This window comes from Suncus etruscus, chromosome 1, assembly GCF_024139225.1.
Source record: "Suncus etruscus isolate mSunEtr1 chromosome 1, mSunEtr1.pri.cur, whole genome shotgun sequence".
Classification (NCBI taxonomy): Eukaryota; Metazoa; Chordata; class Mammalia; order Eulipotyphla; family Soricidae; genus Suncus; species Suncus etruscus.
Window position 1 is genome coordinate 149551537 of NC_064848.1, and position 12826 is coordinate 149564362.

At 48.3% G+C, this 12826-nt stretch overlaps 1 protein-coding gene across 1 annotated transcript in view; it reads right to left on the reverse strand.

Moving 5' to 3' along the window:
* Nucleotides 1–592: 592 nt before the first annotated feature.
* The window catches only part of SLC37A3 (solute carrier family 37 member 3), a 38405-nt gene continuing 26171 nt past the window's right edge, over nt 593–12826 (reverse strand). Inside the window, exons 10-15 of the mRNA XM_049774876.1 lie at nt 9949–10090; nt 7934–8035; nt 7501–7548; nt 5986–6137; nt 2659–2724; nt 593–1887 (exon numbers count right to left, since the gene is read on the reverse strand). Coding sequence (XP_049630833.1) covers nt 1795–1887; nt 2659–2724; nt 5986–6137; nt 7501–7548; nt 7934–8035; nt 9949–10090 — 603 coding nt within the window. The 3' untranslated portion in view covers nt 593–1794. The remainder of the gene's footprint in view (nt 1888–2658; nt 2725–5985; nt 6138–7500; nt 7549–7933; nt 8036–9948; nt 10091–12826) is intronic.

Consider the following 12826-nt stretch of genomic DNA (forward strand, 5'->3'; position numbering starts at 1 on the left):
AGGTGCAAGGCAAGTGCTCTACTTGCTACTTTATCTCTAGCACCTTTGTGATATTCTTTTTGTTTTGTTTTGGTGTTTTTTGGGCCACACCCGGTGATGATCAGGGGTTACTTGTGGCTATGTGCTTAGAAATCGTTCAAGGTTTGGGGACCACATGAGACAGCCATGGGCTAGGCAAATGCCCTACCGTTGCGCTATCATTCTGGCCCCGTTCGTGAGATTCTTGAATTACCTTGAAGCAAGTCTTCGATGCCTGGCCCAATTCCTCATTCTGCCAAAACTTTCCCACGCATCACGGAAACAGGAGATGATGCCGGGCAGTCTGGCAGCACCCTGAATCACCGCCAGGTCGGCTGGCCATGTGAGCAGGAAGCAGGAAGGCAGGACGCCTGTTCTAGAACTTGGAGCGCAGTTTTGAATATGTCAATACCAGGTGGACATGACTGTTACAAAAGTCAGTTTATTTTCTCTTCCTGTTTCTGATTTCCCTTTTGTGTCCCTAATGAGTGTGTGACTGATTAGAAACGCACCTGATTAAATAACACGCAAACAGCTTGTGACCACACCCCATTTTCGAGCATTAACACAAGAGGTGGAAGGAAATGGCTGGCCCCTTGCCTGATACATATATATATATGATATATACATGTACATACCATATATACATGTATGTATATATCAGATATATATGTATATATACATATATATGGAAGAAGCCTTTGAAATTTCATGTTTTCTTCCTAGCTTGCAGACATAATTTAAGACCTATGTACAGAATGACCTTAAAATATCCAACAGTGAGCAGAAAATTCATCGCCTCGAAGACATACCCTCTATGACTCCAGGAGAAATGCTGCTGGCCACTCACATGGGATAATCACAGATTAAAAGTCGACAAGGGGGGGGTTCTCCCTTTCCTCTACCTCCAATCTGGTGCTGAGGGACACCAGATTCCAGATGCCACAGGGAACAAGAATTCAACACCAAAGCTTCCCAATGGACCCCTGAGTCACTGGACAGCTGGACCACCACCCTGGAATGTCCCCCATAACCGGTAGTGTTCGCTGTGCCAGGAAAGGAAGTCAACATTGTGCACTCAGACAGGGTGACGGGAGATGGGTCGATGATCATTTGTAGGGATATCTGATTCAAGTGGAAAGTCTTGAGGTTAGATGGTGGGTTGGAGGTCCCCAGGTAGCTCCTGGGACCGGCCCCTCCAGAGTTCAGTCTTTCTGGGGTTGGGGGGAAGCATCTGCCACTTCCGGCATAAGTGCTCCAGCCAGACCCCATACAAGATGTTCTCAGCCACTCATCCATACCAGCTGATCTTCCTGTTAGCAGAGGCTTCACTGGCATCTCCTGGTCACTAGAAAATCACTGATGCAGGATGATGTCCTGGCCACAAAGTACTCAGAAGGTGAAGGGGCAAAATGTTCCAGGCCAGACCGAGACACAGGCTGCCCAGTACATCCCACGAAAGCGATCAAAACCATTCATTCATTCCTGTAGTGTAGGCAGGGTTCAATCCGCAGCACCACTTACGGTCACTTGAGCGATCCCTGAGCACAGAGCTAGGAGTAAGCCCTGAGCACCGCTGGATATGGCCCAAAAAAAAAAAAAAACAAAAATGATAATTCCTGTAGTGTAGAAAAATAGCCCTGCCTAGAGAGCTGCTCAGCACCGTGGGAGGCCGATGATGAGCTTTGGTGACACTGTCTTAAGAAAACCCGGACAGGTAAATTCCTAGAAACACCAGGCCTGCTGGCGCCTGCAACTTCTGTCCTGCGGGCATGGTCACTCGCTCAGCGTGTGCACTTGCTGTCTCTGCATTAGATGACGAATTTCCCTCACTATCAATGGCGAGATAAACAGAATTGTGCAGCTCGTCTGCAAAAAAGAAATGAAGCAATCAAGAAAGGAGTAGGGATAACAGAACTGATTCTGCCTGAGTGTCGTGTGTTAAACATAGTAAGGATTAGAAAACAATTTTGCAAGAGTCAGTATCATGGAACACTTGATGCTATGCCAGTCTCCAAACAAATCCAAACACACAGCAGCAGGCAGGGCGCTTGCCGAGCTCCTGGTTAACCCAGGTTCAACTCCTGGAGCTAGGGGCAGATACTAGGTGGACTCCTGGAACTAGGGCACCCCCCAGGGATGAAGTCTTCACTAACACTCAAAGAAGGCCCCTTCTAAGTTTTGACACCCCAAGTAAGTTAAGGAACATACCACAGGCTAATTCATAGAGATGTTCTAGGATGCCACTGGTTCAGCCCTGGGGCTGGCCTGAGACTATGTGGCTATTTCCTGAAGCTCGCCTCCATACCTTGACCTCCATAGAGGAACCCTTCCAGGCCCAAGTTGTTCAGTGCACACTGTCATTGCCATTGACACATTCTACTGGGCAAGTAGAATGTTCTGGAAGAGGATGCTGAGAAATGCCTGGCACCTCTGAGACTGGGGTGAAAGGCTAAGACTATGAGGAAAGGCCCTTCCTGTCCTCCCTGAAACAAGGTGTCCCTCAGACCAAGCCCTTTGTACAAAGGGCTCTTGTCTATTTAAGAAACCATTGGTGGATAGGCTTGGAGCTACATTCAGAAGAAAAATGATCAGTTTCTTTTTTTTTTAATGGTTTTTTTTTAAAAAGCATGCACTTACCATGAGAATGAAGAAGTAGAAAACCCACATCCATCCGAGGTTGTCCTGGATCAGAGACACTAAATACTGAGGGGGAAAGAAAGGAAATCAGGTCACTAAATGTGGACTTCCTGAGGCTGTTTTAGAACACAGGAAGAAAGAGGGCCTGGACTGTGGTTTTCAGTTTATTAAACTCTCCAACACACAGTCTTAGGCGCCCTTCTAGAAAGAGGGCCTAGACTGTGGTTTTCAGTTTATTAAACTCTGCAACACACACTCTTAGGTGCCCTTCTAGAGGGTACAAATATAAACACAGCATTAGGAGGTAAATCTGAGGGCCAGAGCGATAATACAGTGCGTAGGGCATTTGCCTTACACACAGGTGACTTCGGTTGCCAGGAGTTATCCCTAGGTGCAGAGCCAGGTGGATGCTCCAAAACAAAAAAGCAACAAAAAGATGAGGAGACTCAGAGGCCCAGGTTCATTCGCTGAGCTGTGAAGAGAGAGAGAAACCAGAGTCCTGGAACAAAGCTTAGGAACTAACTTCCAGTCTCATGAGGAAGACTCAATTCTCTTATCTTGGAAATAAGGAGGGAAGGCTGAGGGGGAGAAAATGGACAAATAGATAAAGTGATCTCAGGTGATTTAATGAGGGTGACTGGGGACAAAGCTGAGTATGTTTTTAATTTAGTTTTATTTTTTTTAAACTTTACTGATTAATTGATTGGGTTTTGGGCCACACCCAGAAGCACTCAGGGGTTACTCTGAGCTCTGTGCTCAGAAAGGGCCCCCAGCAGGCTGGGGGACCATATGGGATGGCGAGAATCAAACCAGGTCCCTCCCCCGGTTGGTAGCATGCAAGGCAAACGCCCCACTGTTGTGCTACTTCTCTGGCCCTCTGAGCATGTTTTTTAATACCAGGTCATGGAGCTGGGTATTTCACTGCTCAGGCACTGGAAGTCACCCATGATCAACACAGAAGGGAAATGAATGAGGCTGACAATGATTTACTCTCCACTCTGCTGCTGCACCCTATGGGAGTCAGTCCAGTCCTGGACTCAAGGTCACACCTGGGCTCTGAGCACAAACAAGCATTGTCTCTTGTACTTGAGACAGTCAAGATTATAAAATAATACCCAGCTATCAACCCCAAAGAAAGGTGTTCCCCCAACTTCCTCTTCCTAGTAACCTCTTCTTTTGGCATGTAAAGCCCACCAAAATTATTATAGGACCTTCCCCCCACCTGGTGGATTTGGTTCTGGAGAATAAAGGAAGAGCAGTTCTGGCTTTGGGGGCGCAGAGGGAGCACATGGCAGAAAGAGCCCATGAGGCAAAAAGCAGAATGAATCCTAGGACTCTTCCCTGACTGGCTTGGTATTATTTCTCTACCATTCGTTACCCTGCTTCATTAGACCTGTCAGCATAAGGGGTTAGAAACAGTGCCTGGGGGCCCGGAGAGATAGCACAGCGGTGTTTGCCTTGCAAGCAGCCAATCCAGGACCAAAGGTGGTTGATTCGAATCCCGGTGTCCCATATGGTCCCCCGTACCTGCCAGGAGCTATTTCTGAGCAGACAGCCAGGAGTAACCCCTAAGCACCGCTAGGTGTGGCCCAAAAAACAAAAAAACAAAAAACAAAACAAAACAAAAAAAGAAACAGTGCCTGGGGCAGTCTCACCACTCTACTCGTGGATTTTTATTTACACAAGATCAGCCTTCCACATCTGTTTCATACCTGTGACACAGCACCTGTCCTCTCTCCATCTGTGAAGCCCAGGGGAGCCCAGTGGTTTTCAAACTCCAATGACTATGAAGCAACAGCTGATGTCTGCTCCAAAAGAAGTTAATTAAATCCTTCCCCCTCCAAAAAAATAGACGTGTTTAAAAAAATATCATCTAGGGGCCAGAGAGAGTAAAGTGGGTAAGGCACTTGCCTTGCATATGGCCAACTCAGGTTCAATCTCCAGAACCTCAACACAATACCTCAAATCCCACAGCAGTAATCCCTGAGCTCAGATCCAGGGAAGCGCTGAGCACTGCCAGGTCTGGCTTCCAAAATATAAACAAGCAAACAAAGAAAACCTCATAAACTAATTCTGCCAAAATGCAATAATCTTAGGGATGCAACATAAAACAAAAGGGCCAGAGCGATGGCACAGTGGTAAGGCGTTTTGCCTTGCACATGGCCAACAGAGGACAGACCCCAGTTTGAATACCGGCATCCCATATGGTCCCCTGAGCCTGCAGCAGCGACTTCTGAGTGCAGAGCCAGGAGTAACTCCTAAGTGCCACTGGGTATGACTCAAAAACAAGAAAAACAAACAAACAAAAAAACACCAAACCATAAAACAAACAAACCTTCAAAAAAACATCAACCCTTAACTAAGGAAGGTGAATCTCCTAAAGGCCAGGATGATGCTAAGAAAGCTGAGCACCTGCTTTGCAGAGGGGAGCCCAGATTTGATTCTTGGCACTTCATGGTTCCCTGTGTAGTACAGGAAGCAAGCCCAAAGTTTCAGACACCAAAAGAAAACAAAGCCAAAGAAAAACTAACACCATAGGCCAGAGAGACAGGACAGCAGGTGGCCAGCCCAGGTTCAATCCCCAGCACCCCTAATGATTCCCTGAGTTTGGCCGGGAATGTTCCTATAGCACATAGAGCCAGGAGTAAGCCTTGAGCACTGCCAGGTCTGGCCCCCAAAATACAAATAAGCAAAACAAACAAACAAACAAAAAAACCCCATAAACTAACTCTGCCAAACTACAATAATCTGGGGCCGGAGAGATAGCATGGAGGTAAGGCGTTTGCCTTTCATGCAGAAGGACGGTGGTTCGAATCCCGGCATCCCATATGGTCCCCTGTGCCTGCCAGGAGCGATTTCTGAGCATAGAGCTAGGAGTAACCCCTGAGCACTGCCGGGTGTGACCCAAAAACCAAAAACCAAAACCAAAAAAAAAAAAAACCAAACTACAATAGTCTTAGCAATGCGCAATCCTTTCCTGACTCTCCCAGTCCCAATGATACAAGACATTCCCGACTGTCTTTAAGTCAGAGGAAGCAGAGCGGTTTGTCCTACCGGGGACCCAGCAGTGTAGATACAATTTCCTGTGGTGAAAGGCCAGAGCCAGGCTGGGAGGAAGGAGCATACTACAGAGGAACTGGCCTGATTCTAGAAAGGTCCTAAGAGGTTCAGGTACAAAGGAGTGATGTAGACTGACACCTTCTCCAGGCACCTGGGAGGGGCTCTGGGACGGCACACAGGTGCACTAGCGCCACCTACCGAAACCCACAGGCAAATGGTCAGTCATCCCACATATGCGCCTTCCACCCACTGCGACCCCATACTCACTTGGCCCACGGCAGCACCAATGCTCCCCGTCCCATCCACGATCCCCGTGACCGTCGCCAGAGCCTCGCTGCTCCCTTGAACCAGCTCTTGGCGACCCAGATCCGCTGAGATGGCAGAACTGATCATGTTCGAGGGGCCACCGATGAAAAACCCTGAAAGGCACCAAGATCAAACCCCCAAGTGACTCCTCGCGCTAACAGCAATCAATCTGGCAGGGTCTTAGCCCAGAATTTAGGTTAGGACATGGGAGAGTAGTAGGGAGAAAGGGAATTCTAGGTTTTTACAGTTTACAAACTATTGTTTTTGGTTTTGGTTTTTGGGTCACACCCCGCGGTTACTTCTGGCTCTGTGCTCAGAAATCGCTCCTGGCAGGCACGGGGAACAATATGGGATGCCAGGAATCACTGGTGTTCGTCGGGGGTTGGACACATGCAAGGCAAACAAATGCCCTCCTGCTGTGCTATGGATCTGGCCTCCAAACTATTGTTCTTAAGTATATTTGCCAGGTCACACCTGGCAGCGCTCAGGGGTCACTCCTGGCTCCACACTCAGAAATCACTCCTGGCAGGCTTGGGGGACCATATGGGATGCTGGGATTCGAACCACCAACCTTCTGCATGCAAGGCTAATGCCTTACCTCCATGCTATCTCTCCGGCCCCCAAAACTATTGATTTTAAGCAGCATCCAATCGCTTCTTCTCGAATGATGACTGGTTTATGTTTCAGAAAGGAGAGATCTGAGTGTGAACATGGCCTTTTGAACGCCAGGAAATGTGTTCTCATTAGGCTAATGTGCACTAATGATGCTTGCTGTCAAATTCTTTAACAGTGGCATTTCATCACATGGGAATCAGACTACTCACATCCAACCATGCAGAGTGAGAAAATGGCAAGAGGGAACCGAGGAGAAACCTAGCCCTCGGTGCTGGTGGTTCAGCTGGCTCCACTCACTGACAGGCCCAACTTAGACCAACAGACACCTGTCCCTGCCAATCAGACCATGGGACTCATGTCACAGGTTTCATGCGGCCAGCAGAGCCACCCTCCTCAAAACAGCTTCAGAGGTCCAGTGCAATAGTGCAGCCAGTAGGGCATTTGTCTTACATGGCACCCAAGTTTGATTCCCGGCATTCCATATGGTCCCCCAAGCCTGCCAGGAGTGATTTCTGTGTGCAGAGCCGGAGTAACCCGAGTGTCGTTGTACAGGAACGTTGTACAGGCCCAGAAACAAGAACAATACAAAACAAAGTTTCAGAGCAGACCATCTTTGCTGCCCCGCTTCCCAGGCCAGGGAAGTGGGGAGGCCAGAGAAAGGGCTGGCTCGAAGCAGATTACCCAGGTTTCGGCCCATCTCCACATTGAGAGGTGCTCCTGCACCCACGAGCCGAGGCGCTGCAGGGGCATCTTCCCGTGGGTTCTCTGAGGCCCCAGAACTCCGGCTTTCAGGGCACTTGAACTCGGGTTGACACCCCCTATCCCCCATCTTCCCTGAGAGGAACATGGAGCTGCCCATACCTGTCACAGCCATCAGGAGAGCGTTGATGGACTTGTCATTGGGAGAACCTGTGGGGGAGAAGAGTAGTTCAGGGAGGCAGTTCATGAAGGGGGATCCCCCGCTACCACCCAGGAAAACAAAGGGGCATGGCTCTGCACCCCAACCTCCTCCACTAAGGGGCCTTCTGTTCCCAGTTAATGAGTCCTTTAAAGAGCTCAAAAGGCCCTCCCTCCCACAGAGGAGTGGTGTGGACAGGCTGGGAACCCACTAATTACTACCCGCCTCTTTGGAAACCCTCCACATTTATGGCTTTATTGGCTCCATTGCTGGGCCCCTGGAGCCAGCTGTGGCCACAGAGAAGCAAAGGGAGATCAGTGTGAATGACAGCAGATGCCAGGACCTGGCTATCGCCAGTGGAGGGCCCAGGAGACAAGAAAGCAGAGGAACACTCACGGCTGTAGCCCACAAGAGAGCCAATGGCCAGGAGCAAGCTGAGGGCTAACACAGGTGCACGCTTCTGCAGCAGGTCCGAGATGAAGCCCTGGAGAGTCCCACCTTTAAGCAGAGAGAGAGGGAGAAAGAACAGAGCTCATGGCTGCTCTCTATGATGGTAGGAACATGCTGACCATGGCATCTCTGCCCCTCTCAGAATCCTGTCACTGGGCAACCCTGAGAGATCTTACAACTTTCCTCCATACGGATAAGGGGTTTGGTATCTGGCACCAGGTAGCCCCCACAACACCATGAAATGCAGGCCTAAAGGCCCCTAGGACCATGGAACCCGAGCAGGAAGTGCAACTTAAGCCTTGGCATTGAATAGCTAAATCAATCAACTGAAAGTCACCAGGCATAGTCCTGAAATCCTTTGAGAAGCCACTGGGTGTCTCTATATGCCCCACACAAATAAAAACAAACTTCCTTTATACATTTCTCTTTTGGAGGGTTTGGTCAGATCTGGCAGTGCTCAGGGGTTACTCCTGGCTCTGTGCTCAAAATTGCTCCTGGCTAGCTCGGGGGACCATATAGGACACCAGGAATGTAACCAGGGTCCATCCCAGGTTGGATGCGTGCAAAGCAAACACCCTACCACTGTGCTATCACTCCAGCTCCCCTTTACACATTTCTTCCAGGAAGATTCCTCAACTATTCATCACTGTGATGGCTGATGGATAAAGGACAACAGAAATCAAGACACCAGAATAAAACACAGGAAAATGCATCCACCTACCCATCATCCCTTGCTGCATCCCTTTCTCACACCAGCTGGGAAGCCTCCAGCTGGTTCTTGTGCATTTAGAAAAAGGGAAAAAGATAAGCCTGAGACTAATCCTCAAGAGGAGGACCAGTGAAGGTTTTCTCTGCAGGAGACACAGGTTCAATCTCTGACACCACAGAGTCCCCAGCATGAGGGGAGAACCAACCTATGAACACCTGAGCACCATCATGTGAGGCCCCAAACTCAAAATTTATCAAAAACAAATCACCTTCTTTGAGGCCAAAATGATGCCACAGTGGTAAGGTGTTTGCCTTGCATGCAGCTGACCAGGGACAGACCTGGATTTGATCTCCGGCATTCCATAGGGTCCCCCGAGCCTGCCAGGAGTGAGGAGCAATTTCTGAGTGCAGAGTCAAAGTAACGCTGGGTGTGGCCCAAAAACAAAAACAAAAACAAACAAACAAAAAATCACCTCCTGGTACTTTTCAAACCAGAGCAATTGGACACTCCAGAAACTGTTATTCATGACATTTTTCTTCTCTGGCCTGGGATGTTTCAGGACGAGGCAGGGGTCAGGACAGAACATTCACATGCTGACCTGGTCTGATACACACAATCAACTGTAGAATAAAGATGGCACTTAGGCATAAATGGTCCCACTGAGGAAGCCCCCAGGAGCGATTAGAGCCCAGACATTCCACACAGCATTCAGGTCCAGCTCCCATTCAGGGGGATGTCTTGTTTTCCAAGTTCGGCTTTTTACTGGGGGAATGAGCTGTGGGCTAAGGAATCAAACCTCTGTTCATGTTCTGCTTGGGGGCCACACCCAGCAGTGCTCAGGGGCTACTCCTGGCTTGGGCAGTGCTCAGGAACTATTCCTGGCAGTGTTTGGGGAATCAAACATGGCATCTCTTGCAAGCAGAGCAGATGCTCAGCCTCTCTGAACTTCTCTCAAGTCTAATTAATCACCAAGGCCAGTTTCAGAACCCAGTGAAAGGGATGAATGACTTTCTCTTTGTTACAGAAAACAGACAAAGCAAAAACGCAGCAGGTAAAGGTGCTTGCCTTGCTTGCAGCTGACCAAGTTTCAATCCCCAACAACCCATCTGGTCCCCTGAGCCTGCCAAGAGTGAACCCTGAGCTCAGAGCCAGGAGTAAGCACTGAGGACTTCGAGGTATGAGCCTGAAATGAGACAAAGGAAAAGACCCAAACAAACAAAACAAAACAAAATGACGCCTTGCAAACATTTACCTATGATTCCGCCAACGTCGTACCAAATGGACAGCTTATCTGCTTCGGCCTCCTTCCACCCAAAGTTGTTACTCAGATAAAAGGGCAGCCAGAAGAAGAAGGAGTAGTTTACCAACTTCAAGCAGGCATAAGCCAGCGAGTACTGCAACGAAACATTCAATGGGGCATCAGCATTCTGAACAAAACTGTAAAGCACAACTTAAAAAAAAAATCACAACATAACGAGCTTAAAACTAGAAACTAGGGGCTGGAGAGATAGCATGGAGGTAAGGTGTTTGCCTTTCATGCATAAGGACGGAGGTTCGAATCCCGGCATCCCATATGGTCCCCCGAGCCTGCCAGGAGTGATTTCTGAGCGTGGAGGCAGGAGTGACCCCTGAACAGTGCTGGTGTGACCCAAAAAACAAACCAAAACAAAACAAAAACAAAAAACTAGAAAGTAAAGTTTAAAAACGTGTTTAAATAAAAAACAAAACAAAAGCAAGATGTTCAGTATGAAGAGCACCTGGACTTTTCGTGGTTTTGTGCAAGTGTATGTTCTGTTTCTTGGGCCACATCTGGCAATACTCAGGGTTTACTCCTGGCTCTGTGCTTAGAAATTATTCTTGGAAGGTTCAGGGACCATATGGGATGCTGGGGATCAGACCCAGGCCAGCTGTAGTGCTAGGAAATGCCCTACCTACTGTACTATCACTCCAGACCCCAGCATTTGGACTTTATTTATTTTGTTTTTTGGTTTCTGGGCCACACCTGGCAGTGCTCAGGGGTTACTCCTGGCTCTGTGCTCAGAAATCGCTCCTGGAAGGCTCAGGATGGGATGTTGGGGATTGAATCCGCGTAGGTGCCAGGTCGGCTGCGTGCAAGGCAAATGCAGTGCTATCACTCCAGATCCCACTACCTGAACTTTAAATGACACATTGTATATGTACTACAGTTTCATATACACAATGGAATACTATGAAAGCCATCAGAAAAATGAAGTCATGAATTTTTCCTACACATGGATGGACTATTATGGACTATTATGCTGAAGGAAATAAGTCAGAGGGAGATAGACATAGAATAGTTTCACTCACCTGTGGAATTTAAGAAAAATAAAAGACAATATGGTAATAATACGTAGACACAATACAGATGAGGGCTAGAAGGACCAGCCCACAGTATGAAGCTTACCACAAAGAGTGGTGAGTTCAGTTAGAGAAACAACTACACTGACAACTACCATGACAGTGGTAGTAAGTGAGAAATAGAATGCCTGTCTCAAAGATAGGCAGGGCGTGGGGGAGGAAGGTGAAAGGGGGGGCATTGGTGATGAAAATGTTGCACTGGTGAAGTCTTTTTATGACTGAAACCCAACCAAAAACAAAAAAATCCCGAGACATTGTATACATTCCCATTGCCTGTCTCTTCCTAAAGTCCCCCCTCTGTACTTCCCATCTGCTCAGGAAAGACAGAGACAGGAGGCCCCCTTAGAATACAAAATGTGTATGACTATTTCTGAATTGTCCCCAGACTCTCCTCCTTTCAGTTCCAGTAGAAGCAACAAGAACTTTGAACCTACAAAGCAGGGAGGGCACATTCTCTTATTTCCTCAGTCAGACAAAGATAAAGGCATGAACGCCACACATGAGCATTAACCATGTGCAAATAAATCTGGCCCACGTCAGGCTCCCCTATTCCACAGCACAGACGGCCAAGTCTTCTCCAAGCGCTCTCCCTGCTCAACATTTTCAGAAACACAGAAAGCAATGGCAAATGAGCAAATGAGCCTGAAGGCCCGAGCAAGGCCCTCACAGAAAAGCTTCCCACATGCTCATTTCCAAGGGGATGTGTGGACCACAGCCAGTGGGAAGGGAAAGAAGTTGTCTGGAGAATTGTTTGGTAAGTCAGAAATGAAAGACCATGAAACCTGGGTCTGATTTAGGGGCAGACTTGAGTCTGATCTCCCCCACCTGATCCCTGGGAAATCCTGTCACCACCAAGGGAACTGGCTTCAAAGGGTGTCTGGCTGCTACATTCCTTTCCTTGGAGCAGCCAATAACTCCCTCGGCATCACTTGGGTTAATGCAGCTCCCCGGGCAGGACTCGTCCCACTGTGCATTTTGTCCAGACAGTCCACAATGACAGAGACAAAGGAATTCCGTGAAGTCAATTTTCTTTCTTTCCCAGGGCAGGGGACAAAAGGCTGGCAGATCTGGAGAACGCCATTCTCAGCCAGACAGGCTTCTGTCCTGTGTCAGGAATGAATTAGCAGTGGGGATTTGGGGGGGGGGGTGAGAAGGGAGCCACAATTGATGATGCTCAGGGGTTACTTTGTCTCTACACTCAGAAATTATCTCCGGCAATGCTCGGGAATGCTGGAGATGGAACCAAGGTTGGCTGCGTGCAAGACAAGCACCCTATCTGCTATTATATCAATTCAGCCTACCAGTGAGGCTATTCTTGCTAGTCTGTTTTTGGCTTTATGGGCCACAGCAGGCAGTGCTCAGGGGTTACTCCTGGCTCTGTGCTCAGAAATTATTACTGGCAGGCTCAGAAGAATGCATGGGATGCCAGGTTTAGAATCTGAGTTGGCAGAGTACAAGACAAACATCCTATTTGTTGTGCTATTGCTGGAGACCCTCTAATAACTAGTTGTTTTGTTTTGGTTTGGTTTGGTTTATTGGGCCACACCTGGTTATGCTCAGGGGTTACTCCTGGCTATGAGTTCAGAATTCGCTCTTGGCTTGGGGATCACATGGGACTCCAGGGAATTGAACCGTGGTTTGTTCTAGCCACGTGCAAGTCAAAAGCCCTATTGCTGTGCCACAACTCCCACCCCTCTAATAACTAGTTTTAAAGAAAAAAGAAAGCAAACCTTTAGCCTAAGAACAATCCT